The sequence below is a fragment of the Thalassophryne amazonica genome, chromosome 2 (genome assembly GCF_902500255.1).
Source record: "Thalassophryne amazonica chromosome 2, fThaAma1.1, whole genome shotgun sequence".
Classification (NCBI taxonomy): Eukaryota; Metazoa; Chordata; class Actinopteri; order Batrachoidiformes; family Batrachoididae; genus Thalassophryne; species Thalassophryne amazonica.
The window spans coordinates 20,997,319-21,022,799 of record NC_047104.1 but is presented as its reverse complement, the minus strand read 5'-3'; the positions used below and the strand labels follow the sequence as shown (position 1 = coordinate 21,022,799).

Sequence of the window (25,481 nt, the reverse complement as noted above, 5' to 3'; positions counted from 1 at the left end):
GTCGGTAGCCTTTGAAGAAATGCAACTATTGGTAATTTTTTAAAAGTAGGTTAAGGTCACCGGCCTTCAAACCCATGCAAAGTACTCCTCCAAGGCATGTACCCACCAAATATGAAGTTTTTGCAAGCAATAGGTGCTGAGGTACATTGCGGCGAACAAATTTCAGGCGAAGGATTTGACAGTTGTGACCATTGGTGACCTTGAAAAGCAGGCCAAGGTCACTGGCCTTTGAACCCATGCGAAGTACCTCTCCAAGGCATGTACCCACCAAATATGAAGTTTCTGCGAGCAATAGGTGCAAAACTACGTTGCGGCGAAGGATTTGACAGTTGTGACCACTGGTGACCTTGAAAAGTAGGTCAAGGTCACCGGAATTTGAACCCATGCGAAGTACTCCTCCAAGGCATGTACCCACCAAATATGAAGTTTTTGCGAGGAAGAGGTGCCGAGCTACGTTGCGGCGAACGAATTGCGGCCGGACAGACGGATGGACAGAGAGACGGAAGGACGGACAACCCGGATGCTTTGTGGCGCAAGCACTGCGCGGGGCATAAAAATATTAGAAGTGCCAGACTGTGATAAGCTTCATCTATATATCTCTTATAAATGCAGCAACTTACCCAGCGAATCGTTTGAGGGGTCAGTGAGTGGATCAGGTGAGACGATGCCGTCGACTGTCAGTAAACTGATCTGCTCGGAGTTGGTTCTTCTCTTTTGCCGTGGGTTTTACTGGTACAGTCAAGAACTGAGCGCATGCACCACTAACGCTCGAAGCTCCTCCTCTCTCCCAGTCACTGGTAAACCCCTTGCATGAAGAACAGCTATAATCATTCCCAGTTCTACAGCAAACTTGTCTGTAGTTGGGCCGAGGTCTATTCGCCCAGCGGCCGGGGACGCAAAGCTGTGGGCAAAATGTCTATTCCACCCGATCTTCGGCTGAATAAAGCACAATAGTCTATTCGCCCGACCATGGTCGGGCCAGAGTCTTGACATTTTGCAGAATAGAAATGGCCATGGGATGTGGCTTTCTGTTTTTTTTCCCCCACTTGTAAAATTCAACAATTTTTAAGGTTTTTTTTTTTAAGGTTGGTCGACTGGGTCTCTGCATGAATTTTTTATGTTTTATCCCTCTTTCTCTGCAATTCAGTAGCTAGATGCATTTCAGCCGGAGGTTTAACAAGCAAGTGCGCAACAGCTGTCTGTGGCGCATAGCCCACGAATCAAATATGCCAAAGATGACATGCAAACAGCTGTTTGTACAATGTTTGTGCAAGATGTCGGACTTGGGAGGTTGGACAGAGTTGGATGACAGTCAAACGGAACGCTGACAGTACGGGAATTATGCAAATGATGAGGAACCGTCAAGACAGAAAGCGAAACGGAATACGGACGACTTGAAGTTGTCCCTGGGATTCGTACAGGAATGATATCTCTGAAAGTCAACGTAAGTCCAGATTTATTGTTTCATTTTGGCTTCAGTGTCCTTCGTTAGTACCGTGTGACCAGGGCTTTGTTGCTAGGAAAGTTCAGTGACCAAAATACCAACATTCTGGGCACAATGAACATCTTTTAACTATTATTTGATTTCTTTGTGTGACTGACATCGTTATGCAAGTATTCAAAAGGCTATTCCTACCGCCATACAACTCGAACACCACACAAAAAAGTTTCTTGACAGTTCTTGTTATTGAAAGAAACCGCGTCTAACTCTCTAACCGTATACAGTTATGACGTCATCACGCATGCGCGTGGGAGCTGACTAACGAAATCTTGAAAATAAGGGACAAAATTTGCTGGTCCACCAGAATCCATATAATCGAGTTCTACTGTAACTTTAACGTGAATTCAGCAGAATTCTAACACAGACACTACTCTGTAAATTAATAAACTTAAAAAAAATGTATCGACCGGATATGGGGCGGGCTGACCGATGACAAACCGGATGTGCTTTTGTTGCAGAAGGCAGAAAAATGGCCGCTGAGATGGTTGCGGTCTTTTCATCTTAGTTCCTGGCTCAGCGCTCAGGAGTGGCTCAGGAGGAGCTCTACGGGACTTGCGGGTCGGCGGGCGTCTAAATGCTAAGGCAGGGCCTCAGGATGAACGGGTTCTCTCTGGGCGAGCTGTGCTGGCTCTTCTGTTGTCCGCCGTGTCCCAGTCGCATCGCGGCTAAGCTAGCCTTCCTGCCGCCGGAGCCCACCTACTCGGTGCCCACCGACACCGGCGGCTCGGCCAGCTTCCAGCTGACGGAGCGGGCGGACTGGCAGTATTCCCAGCGGGAACTGGACGCGGTGGAGGTCCTCAGCACCAGGAGCAGCAGAGGGAACCGGATCTGCTGCATGTTCGTGCGCTGCGCCCCCAACAGCCGCTACACGCTGCTCTTCTCCCACGGAAACGCCGTGGACCTGGGCCAGATGTGCAGCTTTTACATCGGCCTCGGCTCCCGTATCAACTGCAACGTCTTCTCCTACGACTACTCGGGCTACGGGGTCAGCACTGGCAAGCCGTCGGAGAAGAACCTGTATGCCGACATCGAGGCGGCCTGGCAGGTCCTCAGGAACAAGTGAGTACCCACTTAGTCCACGAGAGGGTCCTCGGGGCTAGTGAGTTCTCACAAAGTCCACGAGCGGGTCCTCGGGACGAGTGAGTACCCACTCAGTCCACGAGAGGGTCCTCGGGGCTAGTGAGTTCTCACTCAGTCCACGAGAGGGTCCTCGGGACGAGCGAGTTCTCACTCAGTCCACGACAGGGTCCTTGAGGACGAGTGAGTACTAATTAGTCCACGACAAGGTCCTTATTAACGAGTACCCACAGAGTATAGTGGATTCTTGAATGGTGGATGATTCTGAATTGATTCATAAATATCTAAAGTCAGTTTTCTAAACATTAATTTCGGGGGGAACCCAGGTGCTGACTGCTGTTAATGAACACTAAACTTGTGTTCTATTCGAGTCTTTTTTTGATCCATTGGCATATTTTGATTTACTCTACCATCCTTAATTTGTTCAGTCTGATACGTTTGAAAGTACAGACCCAAATCAGAAAAAGTGGGAATGAACAAAACCCACAGCGATCCCAACATTTTACTTCTGTTTCATTACAGATGCCGTGAAGTCAAAATGTTTGATCTTATTTGTTCATATTAATCCAGTCCTGCCCATAAGACCTGAAACATAATCCAAAAAAGTTGGGAAGGGGTAAATTTATTATAAATATAAAGATCACATCATCACTTTTGTAGCCAGTACTTTTACAGACAGGTCCGGGGATGAACACATAAATGTTTCCAAGACAATGAATTTGTCGTAATTTACATAAATCATTACGAAATTTGAAAGTGGTTACAGTTAGGGCAGCCGTAACTCTAAATTTTGGGGCTATTGTTTCAGCAGCCACAGTAATTGATCTTCTGTGACTCAGTCTGTATTTCTAGGTCCTTGTTATTATAGTGGTAAGTATCCCCACCTGTCATGATGTGGGAGTCAGGTTCGATTCTCTGACAGAAGACTTTTTTTTAACTCTCTTCATCTCAACCAACATTTCTTATTTCAGGTATTCTTTGGGTTCATGTATCTCTGTAAGATTTGGGTTATTTTGGCTTGTTAGGGTTAGGATGTCACGTCAGTGCCGTAATAATAACCTACAAATACATAATTATGGTTACTGTAACAGTATCCACAGCCTGAGAAATTCAGACGGTGTGGTGAGTCTGTGACCGCTGTGCATCTGTGTCGAGAAAGGCGGGTGTCAAAAATTGAGTGATCATGCTTGAAGGAGACTACTGAGGGAAGCCACCAAGACAACTCTGAAGGAGTTATAGGCTTCTGTTGTGGTTGGAGAAACTGCATAATGCAGCTTTTGTCTGCTACCAGTCAATCACAATACTTTTCTGATCAATATCAACTTCAGATCATCTCTGTAGCATCATTGATCATGGAGATGGAGCATAAACTGTGCCTCTCCACTCTTCCTCCAGACCTTGGGGCTTTGATTTCCATATAAAATGCAATATGTACTTTCATGTGAAAAGAGGAATTTGAACCACTGAGAAACGGTCCATTTCTTTTTCTCCTTAAGACTCCTCCACATACTCTTCCTGCACACATCTGTGCGTGGTGGGTCTTGATGTTCTGATTCCAGTCTCAGTCCACTCATTGTGTAGCTCCACCAAGTTCTTGAATCTGCTTTGTTTGTCAGTTTCTCAGTGCAGTTCATCCTTGTTGCTTGTGCATCTTTTATGACCACACTTTTCTTTTCCAGTCAACTTCCCATGAATATGTTTTGATCCAGAACAGCTGGCCTTTCAGCAGTGACCTTCAGTGTCTGAGCCTCCCTGTGGAGGGTGTCAATGAGTGTCTTCTGGACAACTGTTGGATCAGCTGTCTTTCCCATGACTGTGGTTGTGTGGACAGAACCAGACTGTCAAATTCATGATATTTATGCTGCAGAAGTGGTGAGTTCCTCAAAATGAAATATTCTAATATGGTGAGGTGCTCATTTTCTTTTTCTTTTTTCTTTTTTTTTTTTTTTTGAGCTGTAGCCCGTAATTATCAAAATAAAAAAAAAAAAAAAGCTTGAAATGTTTTAGTTTATATGTAATGCGTCAACATAAAATTTTCACTCTGAAATAACAGACAACTTTGTCTCCAGATCTCTTGACCCTTAATTGGAGACTGCAGTGTCATTGAGGGCGGGCGCTAAAAGGGTAAAATTTCTCTACTTCCGGGGGAGAAGCCACAGCATTTTCATTGGCTTTTTGGGCAAATTACAGGCAAACAAAGTGAAAAATGCAAAGAAAGGGGACAATGCGGTGGAAAGTGGACATGTGTTGTGTTTGTTATGATCCGGAGCACAAACAACCAAAATGCGGTTTTGCAGGTGAGAGAACACAGCTACTCGGGATAGCTGTGTAGGCTAACACTTACTGACATGATGTCTCCCATTTGCCTCACCTTTTCCACTGGGAACCGAAAAAAAAAAAAAAAAAAACAACTTGTCGTGACTGCTTCAGTGATTGAAGCCAAAAACAAAACAGTACACCATTTATCTGTGTGAAGTTATGTTGTGTATATATTGCACAATAGAGCTGAGGTTCCCCTAAATGGTCAAATCCCGCGATATCATGCAGGGTTCAAACGAGACTGTTGTACCCTATTGGAATAAGTGGTTATGGAAAGTGAATGTTCTACATCCCTCCCGTGTCCTGCTCTTCTTCCATGCTCTGCTCAGATCGGGTCTGTCCTGCCCATTTCTTGTTGCAGCAGCAAGATTTTTTTCTGTCCTAAATCTTCTGCCCTGTGGGTCAGACAGCTGCTTTTTACCATTTTCCAGTGACACATTGGTATGAAGTCATTTTCATTTAGAGACTAGAGTCGTGTAATCAGAACCACAGTTTCTGTGGATAAACAGACATTTATTACAACATGTAAACCTGCAGAATAAATTTAGTCATTGATATATTTTTTCATTCAGGTTTGAACTCAAAAGGAGAGGATTTGACAGCAGTTATTTAAGGAGTCGTTCACCAGTCGTTATCCGTTTATTGCCTTGTCACTGAAATTTGACACAGCTTCTGTCAGACCTCTGTGACGTATGTAACAAAAATACTCCCCACTTTAATTTTTCGTCACATTATTAAAAGACAACCCTATCCAAAGAACCCAGGATAACCAGTCTATTTCAAAGTCTCACAGAAAAAAAACATTATATGCAAAGTAAAAAAATTCTATATGAGTGTTGAAGCCGTAATTTTCCACCTGTAAATATGTCACATTAACCAGTTGGGAAATTACAGCCATTCATTACCCACTTTTTCTCCAGTCACAGTCACAGAAGCTTCTTGACAGTTGTCTGTCTTGGTAGCTTACCTCATGTGTATCCTTCTTGTATCTTCAGTCTAAAGACTTGAGTGAGCTTTTGTGTCAATAATCTGTGACACAAAAATGGGTAGAGTTTAACTGTGTGCCAGTGTTATCGGCATCAAACTCAGAATAAACACTTTTTAAGCTTTTTAAGATTTAAGGCATAAAAATAATTTATTTATTAGCATTTAAATTGTGGATTCATAATATATTCCCAATCTGATAAATATTTAGGTTTTCTAGAAAAAAAGAAAGAAAGGTTCTCCTGAAGGATAAATTTCCAAAAGAACAGATGTCTTTGAGCTACTTTAAGGCAGCGATGGTCGAGACCTATTCAGTCTATGACAGTATCATCAAAGATCACGTGGGGGCTTCATCAGACTTGCCCAAGGGATTTTGGGAAGGACAGGGTGCTGTTAATCCAACAAGGTGGAAAACGCTACAAAACTGCTGAGTTTCTGTGTATCTGTTACATGTTTCTCAAATATTATTTAAAAGCTAGCAAGAAATAAAAACTTCTAAACCTAAAAGTGCTGTTTTTGTGGCATGATAACACTTCTGAAGTAATTTACAGACATCTCATGGATGCCGACATGCACGTAACGTGCACACGCATCACCCATGGTCAAAGGTAACTTCGGTCTTTTCAAAGGTTCATGCATACGCACACTCCCCTGCAGACACTGTTAAAAGGAAAATAAAATATTCATTATGGGATTCCTCCCAGTTACATATGTTCTAACAACCCCAATTCCAGTGAAGTTGGGACATTGTGTAAAATGTAAAGAAAAACAGAATACAATGATTTGCAAATCCTCTTCAACCTATATTCAAATGAATACATACACCACAAAGACAAGATATTTAATAAAAGAGAAAAATAACTGGTACAACACAGAAATAAGTCCCGGAAAGTTTAATAAGGTGCTGAAAACAAAAATATGCAGCGGGACTAACGTTTCGACGTGAAAGTTGTTTTCAGCACCTTATTAACCTTTCTGGCACTTATTTCTGTGTTGCACCAGTTGTTTTTCTCTTTTACAAATTAGTCCTATCTGGTTGCACCAGATTTGTTTGTGCTATACAGAAACAAAGTGAACTCTTCTCTTTTTTTGTTCTACAAGATATTTAATGTTCAAACTGATAAACTTTATTGTTTTTGTGCAAATATTTGCTCATTTTGAAATGGATGCCTGCCACACATTTCAAAAAAGCAGGGGCAACAAAAGACTGGGAAAGTTGATGAATGTTCAAAGAACACTGGTTTGGAACATTACACAGGTGAACAGGTTAATTGGAAACAGGTGAGTGTCATGATTGGGTATAAAAGGAGCATCCCCAAAAGGCTCAGCCATTCACAAGCAAAGATGGGGTGAGGATCTGGGTGAAAAAAATAGTCCAACAATTTAAGAACAATGTTTCTCAGTGTCCAATTGCAAGGAATTTAGGGATTCCATCATCTACAGTCCATAATATAATCAGTAGATTCAGAGAATCTGGAGAACTTTCTACACATAAGTGGCATTGCCGAAAACATTGAATGCCCATGACCTTCCATCTCTCAGGCGGCACTGCATTAAAAACCGACATCATTGTTTAAAGAATCTTACTGTGTAGGCTCAGGAACACTTCAGAAAACTATTCTCAGTTAATACAGTTCGTTGCTACATTTCAAATTGTTTTTGGAAATCATGGATGTTGTGTCCTCTGGACAAAAGAGGAAATGTTGGGAAAGTGTAGTGACACGGACCCACAACAGGGGGCGTAAATGAACGGACAATGGATGAGTCAAAATTACAACACTTTACTGTTGTGAACCGTGCACAACGAAATACAGACAGATGCAGAATTTGGATTACAGTCAAATATACGAGGGTGACGTGTGGGCAGGCTCGAGGATAGGAGACAACTGTCCAGAGAAGAGCCGGGCCCCATACGATTTCCACTGCCACCGGATCTGGAACACACCGGAGTCGCCAAGTCCTGAATCCCCAGGTGGCCACCGTCTCCAGCTGTCGGATCTGGTACTGCTGGCAGGAGGCAGAAAGACAGTTAAGGGTGAGTGTGTGAAAACACACCCAGTAAACAGTCAGTAAAAAAGCAGTTCTTCTCCAGGTGGGAAAAACACCTCCACCTCAAACACAGTAACACAGTTCGTGCAGAGCCTGAGAGCTATTTCTCTTAGTTTGACGTGCGGAGTGAAGTCCGTCACTCGTCACGCTTCCCAAACTCAGCGTCCAGCTGCAAGTAGGATCCTCAGGTACTCCTGCAAAGACTCAGAAAATTACGTGCGTTTTGGCACAATCACGGCTGAGAGGTTTACCTATAGGGTAGACGATATCTCGGCAGCGAGGTGGAGTTGCTGCCTGGCATTTGAGGTGATGGAGATGAGTGACAGCTGGTGCTTGTTGATGAGTGACAGCTGTCACTCCCGGATGCTCCGGCGCCCTCTCGTGCCTGAAGCCCGCACTTCAGGCAGGGCGCCCTCTGGTGGTGGGCCAGCAGTACCTCCTCTTCAGCGGCCCACACAACAGGAAAAAGACCATCCAGATTGTTACCAGTGCAAAGTTCAAAAGCCAGCATCTGTGATGGTATGTGGGTGTGTTAGTGCCCATGACATGGGAAACTTACTCATCTGTGATGGCACCATCAGTGCTGAAAGGTACATCCAGGTTTTGGCGCAACACATGCTGCCATCCAAGCAACGCCTTTTTCAGGGTTGTCCCTACTTATTTCAGCAAGACAATGCCAAGCCACATTCTGCACGAGTTACAACAGTGTGGCTTCATAGTAAAAGAGTGCGGGTACTAGACTGGCCTGCCTGCAGTCCAGACCTGTCGCCCATTGAAAATGTGTGGCGCATTATGAACCGCAAAATATGACAACGGAGACCCTGGACTCTTGAACAACTGAAGTCGCACATCAGGCAAGAATGGGAAAGAATTCCACCTACATAACTTCAACAGTTAGTGTCCTCAGTTCCCAAATGCTTATTGTTGTTAGAAGGAAAGGTGATGTAACACAGTGGTAAACATACCACTGTTCCAGCTTTTTGAAATGTGTTGCAGGCATCTATTTCAAAATGAGCAAATATTTGCACAAAACCAATAAAGTTTATCAGTTTGAACATTAAATATCTTGTATTCTGTTTATTATTTATTTACATTTTACACAACGTCCCAACGTCATTGGAATTGGGGTTGTACGTAGTAAGTAAAGTGTGATGTTTGCTACCTGACCTGAGTTCCACATGAACCGCGAAAATAAGGGCTCCAGTGAGCAGGTCATGATCTAATGTATAAGGCTAATCGTGGGTGTGTGTGTGTGTGTTCATGCACATACGCTTTCAATTAGTATTTATTTTGATAACAATACTTTTGTAGTTCTATTTAAATCACGTTTTCCCTGCAGGACTTACAGGAATTAAAGTTTTGTGTCGCTGCAGCGGATTTCTGTTAATTGGGCTGCCAAAAGAAAAGTTTCACGCTGACACAAAATCAGGGCTGGACAGAAGATATGAAATTTATCGTGTCCCTGGGAAACATGCGTCCCGCGTTAAAAATAAATAAATAAAAATTGGTCTTTCGAATAGGGTCTCTGTTTTGTTGTTTCTCCTGGCAGCAAGTCTCTGTCTGTTCCTGTCTGCACTCTGCAGGGAAGTGGTGTGTTTGAGTGTCCCAATCCGGTGATGACGCAGAGAGCAGAGTTTTACAAAACATATTTTTAAACGTTTTTCTTTCAGTCTGCACTGAGCGTCTCTGTAAGCACCCTCGCTGTGGTTAAACTAAAAACACAGCTGTGGACCCACGACGCATAACAAACACTAATGATTTTTTTTTCTTTCAAAATATGCCAAAAATCTTTCTGAGGATAGCATGACCTAAAAGTGTAAAACCTTTCTATTCTATTTGGGAGTGACGAAAATGGACAGGATTATGAATGAACATATCAGAGGGACTGGTAGCGTGGGACGGTTTGGAGACAAAATCAGAGAGGTGAGACTGAGATGGCTTGGACATGTGCAGAGGAGGGACCCAGGGTATATAGGGAGAAGGATGCTGAGGATGGAGCCGCCAGGCAGGAGGAGAAGAGGGAGGCCAAAGAGGAGGTTTATGGATGTGCTGAGGGAGGACATGCAGGTGGTTGGTGTGACAGAGAGCGTTACAGAGGACAGGGTGAGATGGAGGTGGCAGCCCCTAACAGGAGCAGCCAAGGACAAGGGTGAGATGGAAACGATTGATCTGCTGTAGCTCACCCTAACGGGAGCAGCCAAAAAAAGAAGAATTTAACTTTTCTACATAACTAAAGTGGGATGTGAACCAGTACCTTTTTTTAATGTAATGTCTAAGGTCGAGCAGTATTGGGTCTGTTTGGGGTTCTAACTTTAAAATCAGGTTAGTTAGGATGAGGGAAGCCAAACATTTGAAAATGATTACGCTGTTGTGGTAATCTTATCAAACAAACATGTAGGTTAGATTGTGATATCAAATTTTAGTTAAAGGCAAAGAGAAAGTGAAAATTAGTGATGCTCAAATGAAGCAGTAAACCAGTATTGAACCACTTTGCCAATTGTATTAAACATTCATTCATTCAAAGTTTCATTTCAGTGACATCTAGTGGTGAAATACTAGACAACACTGTCAAAATATCTTCAGCTGTTTCAGTATACATTAATTAGTACCTGGGATTGAGAGGTGTGCTTTAGGAAACAAAGTATGTGCAGGGAAGGTGGGCTGTGCTTGTGTAACTCAGGACAGTCATGAATTTTGGCAATGGGAATTCAGAGATTGTTATTTAGGACACAAAATAGGTGCAGGGAAAGTGTGTTGTGCTTGTGTAACAGACTGTCATGAAATTTGTGGATGGGAATTCAGAGGTTTTTATTGAGGAATAAGAGTTTTTCCACTGTTTGTGGACTCAGGTGATTTCTTTTTTTGCTGACAACGTCTCCAGCTTTTGAAAAAACACAAGAGCTCACAGGAATTATACATTGGATGCCACAATTGAACTTCAGAGATACATGACTGATCCTCCCTTGCAAAGATCGGAGGATCCTCTGGTGGACTGGAATGACCACAGAAATGTTTACCCACATTTATTCTTGTTGGCTAAACAATATTTATGCTGCCTTTACAACCGCACATGCAACTGTATCTAACTTACAAACTGCTACATTACTACCTTTTAAGTTGCTTGTTTAGTAATAAAGTACTCACCTTATTAGTACTGATCAGCTCAAAGTGTTCCCACATTTGAGAATGGCTTCTCTTCCTGTTTGGCTCCATGTTGATCCAAAAGCAGTGATGATGATAACAACAACCCCAACAACAATCCACGTGTTGTTTGTTGTGACGGGTGCCTTTAAGGTGTGTTTTGGCGCGCAGAAGCTTCCTGAAGCAAGTCTCACGTCAACGACTCATCTTGCGATATGAAGCGATTCATTCGGGACTGAAGCAGTCACTGCTTCATACGTTCTCGCTTATGTCATTTGCTCTGACGTAAAGCAAGCTTTAAAGCAGTGGTTCAAAAAGAGCACAACTTCGAATTTAAAGCAAGGATCGAAGCTTTGGTGTCAGACTGACATCACTAGTGAAAATGTGCAAAAGAAAATACAAATATAGGACACATGAAGCAGTGCAACTAAATGAGAAAATAGTCATCAAAAAACCCTCCAGAATGCACCCCGGGACATCAAACACCCAACATTTTCTGGGGCAGCTTTTCTAGAGCTTTTACTTAAATGGTATTGAATGAAGTAAAGGCCCTGTCACACCTTGACGATTTAGCCTGCATATGCCGGTCGTATTAAAAATACTGGTGTACGTCTAATAAATTAATGCAGCTCACACCTTGACAATTAACCAGCGTTTGCTGACAGCCCTGTTTCCACTGAGTGGTTTGGGTCGGTACTGCACAGTTGGTGCCGGTCAGAAACGGAGTAATTTAACATTATTTTATTTTTATTTTCATTTTTTTTGGACCATTTTCATTGTGTACAGAATGATGAGTGGACTGGCTGTGCGAAACGCTGCTGTGAATGAATGGAGGGCTGTGACTCTAAACTTTCAAAGCGCCCAGCGGTTGCTTTCAGAGTGACAATGCATTAATCAGGTGTGATCTCCCTGGTCGATTGATCAGGTCGTCTGATGATCACACAGACAGCAACTGCTGCTTTAAAACTTTAAATCATCACAGTGCTTCTGTGTGATCAGAGTGCAACACCAGCATAAGAAACACACCTGGAGCAGAAAAACCACAGAGGGACATGCTTTAAAACACAATGAATTAAAGTATTTTCAAACATCATTTTCAGAAATCAGCTTTATATGATGGTGAATTGGACTGAAATGAACAGGTCAAATTTACTCCATGTGTGAATGAAACATGAGACGTTCTGCATGAGGACCGCAGGTTTCAGCCAATCAGTGGCCAGCATTAATGGACATATTTAGACTTATGAGTAAATTACAAGAAATGTGTGCCAACAATCACGTAACTTACCTACAACTTATGTCCAGCATGTGCGGGACATATGAGTCACACACTGGCATGTGTTGAAAATTTTCAGCATACCCAAAATTTTTTGAGGAGCTCAGCTTATTAGGACGTACATCAGTGAGCTTAAGTATGTTTCAGTGCGCTTCAACATGCTCTTAACTTATAAAAAAAACTAACCCTTAACGTATTGGACTTATGCCAGTGTTTTTTTAATATGTTATGTTATATGTTTATCCTGAAGTATTTAAATAATGTGCATGTTAAAATCTGTAATTTGATGCTGCATTAGAAAAGAGCAGGAATGGTTAGTAAGTGAAATATAATCTTGTTCATCAGGAGAACAATTTGCTATTTTCTTAGCTGTCTCCACCTTGTTTTACCTTATACACTAGGACATGATCACAAAAGGGTTTCTTTAAAAAGATACATGATGAACAGCTTAGTCCATGGGCCAAGCAGGTTTTCTGTACCACTTAAGGTGATGAAACAACATTTAGAATCCAGCCTCAGTCTACCATGGCCTCCACAAAAATGTAGTACAGCCATCCCAGGGTGGCAGCTGTAGCTAGGTAGGGGTCAATGAAGAATTACACAGAGGTCAAAATGTAAAAAATTAAAAATACTCCAATGATGTTGAAAACTATATCACATTATTTGTCTGAGCATAATAATTCTAAAAAGGGTTAGTTTGGACTATCTATGACTGAATGTTATGGGGTAAAAACAGCAAAAATGGTGACAAAGGTCAGTTTCAGTTTGTACAGAGGTCAAAAGTTAAAGTTGCTCCAATTTCAGTAAAAAATGATGCAAATTATTGTTTGGATTAATAGGGTTCTAAAAAGGAATAGTTTGCACCATCTGTCATGCTTACCGGTAGTTATGTTACAGGGTCTCAATGCGTCACAAGTCATAGAATCCAATGAATGTCGACCTTGTTTGACCTTTACTTTGGAGACCAAACATTCACCACAGTCAAAACTATTAAGTGGTACCGATTAGGTCAAAATTGATGACTGGCTTATGGACTGTATGTTTTGGGCGTGAAAAAAATTTTCATTCAGATCTTGTTTTTTTTTTTTTTTTTTTTTTTTTTTTTTTAGTTTTAATCCTTTGACTTGATGAGTTTGTCTGTTAGCTCCTACACACACAGTAAGGCTTGCCTGCTCCATATTTGTGAGTGAGCAATACAGTCACACATGTACTTCATGCCCCCCCCCCCCCCAACCCAGTGTGACAAGTTAATTTTCAGGCCCATTTAGAATGAAATCTGATCCAAAAAAATCACCATGTTTCAGTGATATTTTTGGGTTTGCCTAAGCATTTTTTAATTGATGATAATTGAAGCCCGATTCTCTAAATCTAAATCTTGCTTTGTCTCACATGTGCGGTTGCATTGGAGAGAGCAGGGGGACAGCACTGCACAGTGGGTGTTTTCAAAGTACATTATCACACTGCTTCTCACTAAATAAATGTGAGCCCCATTAACTCGCGCGACTTGGGATCCACAAAATCGGACCATGGGTTATCTGAAAATCACGAGTTAATGAAGTTGACTAAAAAAATTATGCAGAATATTATACAGTAGTCTAAAATTTTGGGGTCCACAAATCGATTGTGAGTAAAACCGAATCACGACTTAACGCATGCGCATCAGTGGGGTTCACCTGTACATGGCATCAACAGTGTGTTTCATCATACAGTACCAACACAACAATTACAGGCAGCGCCCAAGCTGTGAAAGCTTTCCTTCAAATACGTACCAGATGTGTTTCTAACAGATGGCACATGATGGAAAGCTTTTAATGTTGTTATTTACACTAAGGGCTCAGTCACCTGGCACTAGGGCTGCGGCTATTGATTATTTTACTAATCGAGTATTCTATCGATTATTCTGGCGATTAATTGAGTAATCGGATAAAAAGTACTTCTTGGTTTTTAAACATCAATAGTCCAGGGCTCTCCCTAAGCAATGGCACAATGCCACTGCACCAAAGTCTTGACATTTTGCTGAAATGATGGGATGTGGCTTTCTGTTTTGTTTTCTCCAACTTGTAAAATGTAACCATTTTTAAGTTTTTTTTTTTTTTTTTTTTTTTTTTTTTTTTTTTTTTTTTTTTAATAAAGGTTGATGGACTGGTCCCTGTTTTTTTTTTTTTTTTTTTTTAATCCCTCTTTCTCTGCAATTCAGCAGATGCATTTCAGCTGGAGGTTGAACATGCAAGACCCAGTCATTTTTTTATTATTATTTTAAGTTACCGTGTTTGTGAAGTGTTGTGTGTTGCCCAAAAAAGCCAAAATTAAAAAGTCAAACACTCAGTGAGTCTGAGGTAACACAGAAGAAAGAGTGAACTTCTGCTGTTTGTCAATGTAGCCGGGGACAGAGCGGTGACTCGCCTGGTCTGAGAGCCCCTCACACTGGGTAGAGAGAGACAGCAGCTGGCCACCGGGTCCGTGTGTTTTTTAAAAATACACAAACACACTGCTTCGCTTTAAATGCACAGTAAGTCTATTTCAGATGATCAGCGTGGACCATCTTTCTCTTAAAAGGCTTTATTTTACTCTGTGTCACGTTGGAAAGCGGTAGCTATCGTTGCTAATTTGATTAGCTGTTACGCTCCAGTCTTCTTCTGTTTTTTTTTCCTGCGGCCGTTGCAGCGCCACACACAGGCCTGGCATATGTACTGCAACGTTAAACGAAGCTTTGAGGCACAGAATTTGCCTCGAGCATTTTTTGTAATCGAATTATTTGAGTTACTCGATTAATCGTTTAAGCCCTACATGGCACACAAGGAAAGCTGAACGAAGGAAAAAAGTCACAAATCATTGACAAAAGGTGGACAAATGATCTTACACTTCTCCCATCACTGAAAAATCTGCGAATCAAGAGCGCATAAAGGAACGAAACAAAACTGAAACTAACAAAAGAAAAGCAAAGCGAATGCCGACATAACGCTTTAAACAAAATCATAACGAAACATTCATGATGCCGTGACTTGACATCGTGTGTGATACTGAGCGCCAGCCTGTGCTCAGGTCTGCAGCACTGGCAGGTGTGGGGTCTGGTTGTTTTGAGAACAGGTTTGTCTTCACAACCGCGTGTGCGCACACGCATGTTCCAGCCACAAACGGCTGGAACTGCGTAAATAGTTCAAGTAGTTGATAAAATGTTCTTACCGCTATTGTTTCTGTATGAAAACATTGCTTTTCATCCCCGAGTCACATTCAGCTCGTCTGAGCTTTAGTTATTGATCCATTCACATATCGTCAACATTCGTGAAAGACATCGGACTTGGGAGGTTGGACCACAGTCAAATGGAATGCTGACAGCATGAGAACTATGCAAACGATGAGGAACCATTATTTATAGTGACTTTAAAATGATTTACTGTTGTGAAACTGAGATAAACAAAAAGTTGCCAATGTTGACACCCGCTGTAAAGTTACAGTAACTTGTGTGTTGGTTTTTACAATGTGTGTGATCGGTGATCCACTTACATTGAGATGTTCCGAGCGTAAAACTGCATTTGAGATTCACAAATATGTTGGTCTATTTACACTCCCATCTGGTAGATGGCCGTGTCCTCTGCATTTTGACGGGCAGGAAGTGATGAGAGCAGATCATTTGAATTTTCCCATAATGCCTTTCAGCACGTCTGTTTATCGCTCACACCTTCAGAAATTAGTGCATTACTTTAAAAAATATTTGCAATATCATATTTTCATGTTGTAAAAATGACAGTGTTGCTGTTAATTTCAGTAAACTGTCTGGAATTGGTTGGTTTTAAATGAAACCATTAGTGAAAGGTGCTTTGCATTTCATGTCTGCTGCTCACTGTCTGAGTATCAGCATGTTGAAAGTAAATTATGCTTTTTTTTTTTTTTTTTGTAGCGGTGGGCCTGTTGTGGTTAGAGGTCCGGATGGAACCTGACTGTTACAAGGTGCTGGACTCAAATGCTGGGAGCAAGAACCAGAACAGGTTGTGAACGAAACAAGCGTTATTTACAACACTAAATATCTTAAAGTACTGTGTTGAGCTGGAGGAAGCCTGCTGAGCTGAGACAGGGCCCACATATAATGGTGGAAGTTTGGGAGCCGCAGAGCACACAGGGCCAGACTTGGGTGTCTGAGAACGAGCTGGAGTATATGGAGCTGGAACCAGGGCTAGGTGGGATGCAGAGAGCCGAGGACGAGGAATTATTAGGACGGAGGAGAACACAGGTGAGTGATTGCACTCGTAACATAGGAAGCCTTAACCAACAATTCACTGAAGGCTCAAAAAGGAATGTTCTCAGGTCCAGGAATAAAGTTCACTGTCTAGGAAATAAGGTTCTCTATTCAGGAATTGTTCAAAGTTCATGAATTATCTTCAGAGGTCAGGTGCTGCACATCTTGTGATGCAGTTCCAATTATGCAAGACTTGACTTTTAGAAACGACTTGGAAAGTTCTTAGGTGTTCTGCATCAGAGCTCATACATTTCTTGGAATTAGTTCTTCGAAACAGTTCTTGGATACAGTTCTTAGAAACAGTTCTTAGTCATACACAGTCACAAAGAGGAGCAGCATGAGAACGGGATCTCGTAGACATGGAGGAATTTAACTGAAGGTGGGCAGAGCTGTGCACTACAGAGGCAGAGAGCAGATGAGTTCCAAAGTGACCGACCATGTGCAGGAGCAGTGTGGAAGCCATGCGAGTCAGCTGCGAGGAGATGATGAGCTGCAGATGTTCCTCGGCTCTGCAGCGCACCACCTGGAGGGAAAAGAGACAAACTACACACGAGGTTAAAAAAGGGAAGGAGAGAGGCAGAGAAAGGCAGACCATGACAGGGCTGGGCGCACAAAGACAGAAGCTTTGGCTTTTTGTTTGTTTTTGTTTTGTGATCGCCTTTGAATTTACTCAACAGCACTTGCAGTGCTTAAACTTGAAAATGGCTTAGCTGACTGCGTACTGAGTCCATACTAAAAGTTAGGTGTAACTTCCGCAATTTTTATTTATTTATTTATTTTTTTGCAGGTTATCGGTTTAGCATTATAAAATTTTCTTTTCAGTTAGCAGATTAGTGGTTATCGAAGCTAACATAGTAGAGAAGCTTGAATCTTCGACTGGACTGGGTTGCTTGACGTGAGGACATTTCGCTTCTAATCACAGAAGCTTCCTCAGGTAAAATTCTTGCTCTGGTAGTCTGACTTGTGTCTTGACTCTTGTAGAGAAGAATAACAGAAGCCAGCAAAAGCTGGAGTTTAAACCTAACCAGACCCCTCCTACCGAGAGGCAGACTGCTATTGGCTAGTGACTAACAATTGCTCTAATTAGCCCCTATTGTGCTCTAGTTAGCACCCTCCTAATGACAGGGGACAAAGTGTGCTGGCTCAGGACATGTCAATTAAAACTAGAAATGCAGGTTTACACAAGGATGGTGAAAAGTGCTTGTTCACAGTAACCAGCAGCCACGTTCCACCCCTGTAAGGAACATTTACAGTGACATGCAAAAGTATTCAGCCCCTTGGTATTTCATGCATTTTAATTTGTTTATGGCATTACAAATACAAAAAGTAAATCAGGCTCAATATAAAAATTTCTAAAATGATCTTGCTTAGACTCAAAGTAAATCTCTACAACTTGATATAAATGAATTAAAAATATAAAAGCCAAGATGATGGGTTGCATAATTACAATTATGATGCAAGCCTAGTTTTAATGTTTTGGTGAAAGAAAACCCTCTTCTGTACAAATTAAAATACATGAAATACCAAGGGGCTGAATACTTTTGCAAGCCACTGTATAAGGACAACATGAACTGTGACCTACTTCCTGCTTGATAATAAAGCTCAGCTATTCAAAGCACCAAGCTGAAGATTTTACATCTAGATTTGTTGTGGAAGGAGATATATACTTATTTTTAACTAGCTATGGATACTATGTGCATAATGTGCTCTGGTGTGCGCTCACTTGCGTGGGGTTGCACAGTCGTTACAGGCTGGTGGAGTTCTGATGGTTCTGATCTTGCTGCACAGGTACGGTGTAACGCCTGAGAACATCATCCTGTACGGTCAGAGCATCGGCACCGTGCCCACCATCGATTTAGCTGCTCGCTACGAATGTGCTGCTGTCATCTTACACTCACCACTCATGTCCGGACTACGGGTGGCCTTTCCTGATACACGCAAGACCTACTGCTTCGATGCCTTCCCCAGGTAAGAAACACACACACACACCGGCCTGATCTGGGACCATAGCAGCATGCTGTGACAGCCTGTTACTTTGAGCTCAAACAATACAACTCCATTTTAAGAAGGATTGGGTGGAGCGAATCCAGGAGCTGAAGCAGGCCTACGTGCGGACCACACTAGACTTCAGATTTCAGACATAAAGTGGGCTGTGTTGCGTTGGTGAGTGACTGGAACACCGTGGTGAGGGTGTTAGTTGGCTGATGAAGAATGAATCATCCCTCCTCTCAGACATGGTTTAAAAATATCAAAAGAGGACTCGCCAGCATTGTTAGCTTTCAGAATCACAAAGCAGTAGCAATGCAGCGTGACAACCAATCAATCAATCAATCAATCAATTGTATTTATATAGTGCCAAATCACAACAAACAGTTGCCCCAAGGCGCTTTATATTGTAAGGCAAGGCCATACAATAATTACGTAAAAACCCCAACGGTCAAAACGACCCCCTGTGAGCAAGCACTTGGTGACAGTGGGAAGGAAAAACTCCCTTTTAACAGGAAGAAACCTCCAGCAGAACCAGGCTCAGGGAGGGGCAGTCTTCTGCTGGGACTGGTTGGGGCTGAGGGAGAGAACCAGGAAAAAGACATGCTGTGGAGGGGAGCAGAGATCAATCACTAATGATTAAATGCAGAGTGGTGCATACAGAGCAAAAAGAGAAAGAAACACTCAGTGCATCATGGGAACCCCCCAGCAGTCTACGTCTATAGCAGCATAACTAAGGGATGGTTCAGGGTCACCTGATCCAGCCCTAACTATAAGCTTTAGCAAAAAGGAAAGTTTTAAGCCTAATCTTAAAAGTAGAGAGGGTGTCTGTCTCCCTGATCTGAATTGGGAGCTGGTTCCACAGGAGAGGAGCCTGAAAGCTGAAGGCTCTGCCTCCCATTCTACTCTTACAAACCCTAGGAACTAAGTAAGCCTGCAGTCTGAGAGCGAAGCACTCTATTGGGGTGATATGGTACTATGAGGTCCCTAAGATAAGATGGGACCTGATTATTCAAAACCTTATAAGTAAGAAGAAGAATTTTAAATTCTATTCTAGAATTAACAGGAAGCCAATGAAGAGAGGCCAATATGGGTGAGATATGCTCTCTCCTTCTAGTCCCTGTTAGTACTCTAGCTGCAGCATTTTGAATTAACTGAAGGCTTTTCAGGGAACTTTTAGGACAACCTGATAATAATGAATTACAATAGTCCAGCCTAGAGGAAATAAATGCATGAATTAGTTTTACAGCATCACTCTGAGACAAGACCTTTCTAATTTTAGAGATATTGCGTAAATGCAAAAAAGCAGTCCTACATATTTGTTTAATATGCACTTTGAATGACATATCCTGATAAAAAATGACTCCAAGATTTCTCACAGTATTACTAGAGGTCAGGGTAATGCCATCCAGAGTAAGGATCTGGTTAGACACCATGTTTCTAAGATTTGTGGGGCCAAGTACAATAACTTCAGTTTTATCTGAGTTTAAAAGCAGGAAATTAGAGGTCATCCATGTCTTTATGTCTGTAAGACAATCCTGCAGTTTAGCTAATTGGTGTGTGTCCTCTGGCTTCATGGATAGATAAAGCTGGGTATCATCTGCGTAACAATGAAAATTTAAGCAATGCCGTCTAATAATACTGCCTAAGGGAAGCATGTATAAAGTGAATAAAATTGGTCCTAGCACAGAACCTTGTGGAACTCCATAATTAACCTTAGTCTGTGAAGAAGATTCCCCATTTACATGAACAAATTGTAATCTATTAGATAAATATGATTCAAACCACCGCAGCGCAGTGCCTTTAATACCTATGGCATGCTCTAATCTCTGTAATAAAATTTTATGGTCAACAGTATCAAAAGCAGCACTGAGGTCTAACAGAACAAGCACAGAGATGAGTCCACTGTCTGAGGCCATAAGAAGATCATTTGTAACCTTCACTAATGCTGTTTCTGTACTATGATGAATTCTAAAACCTGACTGAAACTCTTCAAATAGACCATTCCTCTGCAGATGATCAGTTAGCAGTTTTACAACTACCCTTTCAAGAATTTTTGAGAGAAAAGGAAGGTTGGGGATTGGCCTATAATTAGCTAAGATAACTGGGTCAAGTGATGGCTTTTTAAGTAATGGTTTAATTACTGCCACTTTAAAAGCCTGTGGTACATAGCCAACTAATAAAGATAGATTGATCATATTTAAGATCGAAGCATTAAATAATGGTAGGGCTTCCTTGAGCAGCCTGGTAGGAATGGGGTCTAATAGACATGTTGATGGTTTGGATGAAGTAACTAATGAAAATAACTCAGACAGAACAATCGGAGAGAAAGAGTCTAACCAAATACTTTTTTATAGAGCAACAGACTCTTTTTCCAGGCTAAGTGAAGATCTAAATTAGTGAGACGCCATTTCCTCTCCAAGTTACGGGTTATCTGCTTTAAGCTGCAAGTTTGTTATACCAGGGTTATACCACGGAGTCAGGCACTTCTGATTTAAAGCTCTCTTTTTCAGAGGAGCTACAGCATCCAAAGTTGTCTTCAATGAGGATGTAAAACTATTGATGAGATACTCTATCTCACTTACAGAGTTTAGGTAGCTACTCTGCACTGTGTTGGTATATGGCATTAGAGAACATAAAGAAGGAATCATATCCTTAAACCTAGTTACAGCGCTTTCTGAAAGACTTCTAGTATAATGAAACTTATTCCCCACTGCTGGGTAGTCTATCAGAGTAAATGTAAATGTTATTAAGAAATGATCAGACAGAAGGGAGTTTTCAGGGAATACTGTTAAGTCTTCAATTTCCATACCATAAGTCAGATCAAGATCTAAAATATGATTAAAGTGGTGGGTGGACTCATTTACATTTTGAGCAAAGCCAATTGAGTCTAATAATAGATTAAATGCAGTGTTGAGGCTGTCATTCTCAGCATCTGTGTGGATGTTAAAATCGCCCACTATAATTATCTTATCTGAGCTAAGCACTAAGTCAGACAAAAGTTCTGAAAATTCACAGAGAAACTCACAGTAACGACCAGGAGGACGATAGATAACAACAAATAAAGCTGGTTTTTGGGACTTCCAATTTGGATGGACAAGACTAAGAGTCAAGCTTTCAAATGAATTAAAGCTCTGTCTGGGTTTTTGATTAATTAATAAGCTGGAATGGAAGATTGCTGCTAATCCTTCGCCTCGGCCCATGCTACGAGCATTCTGGCAGTTAGTGTGACTCGGGGGTGTTGACTCATTTAAACTAACATATTCATCCTGCTGTAACCAGGTTTCTGTAAGGCAGAATAAATCAATATGTTGATCAATTATTATATCATTTACTAACAGGGACTTAGAAGAGAGAGACCTAATGTTTAATAGACCACATTTAACTGTTTTAGTCTGTGGTGCAGTTGAAGGTGCTATATTATTTTTTCTTTTTGAATTTTTATGCTTAAATAGATTTTTGCTGGTTATTGGTGGTCTGGGAGCAGGCACCGTCTCTACGGGGATGGGGTAATGAGGGGATGGCAGGGGGAGAGAAGCTGCAGAGAGGTGTGTAAGACTACAACTCTGCTTCCTGGTCCCAACCCTGGATAGTCACGGTTTGGAGGATTTAAGAAAATTGGCCAGATTTCTAGAAATGAGAGTTGCTCCATCCAAAGTGGGATGGATGCCGTCTCTCCTAACAAGACCAGGTTTTCCCCAGAAGCTTTGCCAATTATCTATGAAGCCCACCTCATTTTTTGGACACCACTCAGACAGCCAGCAATTCAAGGAGAACATGCGGCTAAACATGTCACTCCCGGTCCGATTGGGGAGGGGCCCAGAGAAAACTACAGAGTCCGACATTGTTTTTGCAAAGCAACCAGTTGATTTTATTTTCTCTCTGCTGTTTCAGGCATCTTCAGGCGCTTCGCTCTCAGACTGCAGGCTTACTTGTAGTTCCTAGGGTTTGTAAGAGTAGAATGGGAGGCAGAGCCTTCAGCTTTCAGGCTCCTCTCCTGTGGAACCAGCTCCCAATTCGGATCAGGGAGACAGACACCCTCTCTACTTTTAAGATTAAGCTTAAAACTTTCCTTTTTGAAAAAGCTTATAGTTAGGCTGGATCAGGTGACCCTGAACTATCCCTTAGTTATGCTGCTATAGACTTAGACTACTGAGGGGTTTCCCATGATTCACCTCTTTTTGCTCTGTATGCACCACTCGGCTTTTAATCATTGGTGATTGATCTCTGCTCTCTTCCACAGCATGTCTTTTTCCTGATTCTCTCCCCTCAGCCCCAACCAGTCCCAGCAGAAGACTGCCCCTCCCTGAGCCTGGTTCTGCTGGAGGGTTCTTCCTGTTAAAAGGGAGTTTTCCTTCCCACTGTCGCCAAGTGCTTGCTCATAGGGGGTCGTTTTGACCATTGGGGTTTTTCTGTAATTATTGTATGGCTTTTGCCTTACAATATAAAGCGCCTTGGGGCGACTGTTGTCATTTGGCGCTATATAAATAAAATTGATTTGATTTGATTCGATCTAGAACAAACCCTCACAGGCATGAAAGTTTTCTCCTCTGATTGCCGTGTGTGTCTGCAGATGTTGTACTTTAACAGTAACATCGCCTGTTGTACAGTTTGACTGTTGGCACCATACTGACAAACCAGACTGACCAATACAAAGCATGGAGTTGCAAACAAGCACCTGATGAGGGTGCAGCTAATCAGCAGAGGCACAGATCTGTACCTGCATGTCAGGACCGCGCCAGAGACCAGAACATGGCTGAGCAGTGCTGGTGTTGCCAGCCGAACAGTCCCCCCTAAAAATCTGTCCCCCCTGCCTTTACTGCGCATAAGTCATTTCAGACTGTCAGCAGCAGTTCACAGTTTTAAGCCTCGTTTCTTCTTAAAATTACACTCCAGTCATCATCTCAGCCACAGATATCTGAAGCTTTTATAGAACAATCAGTTTGATATAAATTCAGTAATATTTAATAATAAAAGACGGAGGAGAGATCAGAGTGCCACAGCAGCATGTCTGAGTCTGACTCTCAATCCCAAAGCAATCAAAGGGAATAATGTGATTATTAACCATCTGATGTCAAAGTAAAACCTCTTAAATCATTCTAAAGTCACTTTTAAGCAGAAATGAGGTGATAAACGGTGAATCGCTACTGACTCTCCGAAATGACGCATGCACAGCAGCACATCAGAAAGAAAAAAAAAAAACCGAACCAAGGTCAGCCACAACAACAACAACAACAAAAAACAACCGAACCAAGGTCAGCCTGTTAGCTTACTGTTATTCCATGATGAGTGAAGTACCAGGTGAAAACCCACTAAAAAACAAACAACCGAACCAAGGTCAGCCACAAAAAACACAGAAACAACCGAACCAAGGTCAGCCACAAAAAACACGGAAACAACCGAACCAAGGTCAGCCACAAAAAACACAGAAACAACCGAACCAAGGTCAGACACAACAACAACAGAAACAGCCGAACCAAGGTCAGACACAACAACAACAGAAACAGCCGAACCAAGGTCAGACACAACAACAACAGAAACAGCCGAACCAAGGTCAGACACAACAACAACAGAAACAGCCGAACCAAGGTCAGACACAACAACAACAGAAACAGCCGAACCAAGGTCAGACACAACAACAACAGAAACAGCCGAACCAAGGTCAGACACAACAACAACAGAAACAGCCGAACCAAGGTCAGACACAACAACAACAGAAACAGCCGAACCAAGGTCAGACACAACAACAACAGAAACAGCCGAACCAAGGTCAGACACAACAACAACAGAAACAGCCGAACCAAGGTCAGACACAACAACAACAGAAACAGCCGAACCAAGGTCAGACACAACAACAACAGAAACAGCCGAACCAAGGTCAGACACAACAACAACAGAAACAGCCGAACCAAGGTCAGACACAACAACAACAGAAACAGCCGAACCAAGGTCAGCCTGTTAGCTTACTGTTATTCCATGACTGAAGTACCATGTGAAAACCCACTCCAAAAAAAAAAAAAAAAAAATCCAAACAAACCAAGGTCAGCCTGATAGCTTACAGTTATTCCATGACTGAAGTACCATGTGAAAACCCACTCCAAAAAAAAAAAAAAAAAAATCCAAACAAACCAAGGTCAGCCTGATAGCTTACAGTTATTCCATGACTGAAGTACCATGTGAAAACCCACTCCAAAAAAAAAAAAAAAAAATCCAAACAAACCAAGGTCAGCCTGATAGCTTACAGTTATTCCATGGTGAGTTAAGTACCATGTAAAAACCCACTTAATTTCAATTTCAATTTATTTTCATTTATATAGCGCCAAATCACAACAGAGTTGCCTCAAAGCGCTTCACACAGGTAAGGTTTAACCTTACCAACCCCCAGAGCAACAGTGGTAAGGAAAAACTCCCTCTGAGGAAGAAACGTCAAGCAGACCAGACTCAAAGGGGTGACCCTCTGTTTGGGCCATGCTACAAACATAAATTACAGAACAATTCACAGAACAGTTCACAGACAAATATATAAGAAATGCTGTTGGCGCACAGGACAGGAGGATCGCCAACACGAACACAACTTCCATCTCTGGATGGAGCTGCACCTTAAACAGAGAGAAAAAACAGAGTCAGGCATCAGAAAGACAACAAATACTGTATAATTTGTCAGCATTAAACAACAAGAAAAAGAGAGAAATACTAAGGTGATCGCTGGCCGCTAGCCCTTAACTTCACTAAAAGACCCAGTATTTAGGTAAAGTTGAGGCCGCGGCCCGCTCCAATTACTAATAAAATGAATTGAGTAAAAAGCATAAAACAAAACTGTACCAGTATGCTAGCCATATGAAAGGGAAAATAAGTGTGTCTTAAGTCTGGACTTGAAAGTCTCCACAGAATCTGACTGTTTTATTGACGCAGGG

At 41.9% G+C, this 25,481-nt stretch overlaps 1 protein-coding gene across 1 annotated transcript in view; it reads left to right on the top strand.

The window, feature by feature from the left end:
- The first annotated feature begins 1,944 nt into the window (after positions 1–1,944).
- Positions 1,945–25,481, top strand: part of abhd17c (abhydrolase domain containing 17C, depalmitoylase) — a 52,523-nt gene continuing 28,986 nt past the window's right edge. Inside the window, exons 1-2 of the mRNA XM_034184158.1 lie at positions 1,945–2,560; positions 18,370–18,549. Of these exons, the coding sequence (XP_034040049.1) occupies positions 2,076–2,560; positions 18,370–18,549 (665 nt within the window). The 5' untranslated portion in view covers positions 1,945–2,075. The remainder of the gene's footprint in view (positions 2,561–18,369; positions 18,550–25,481) is intronic.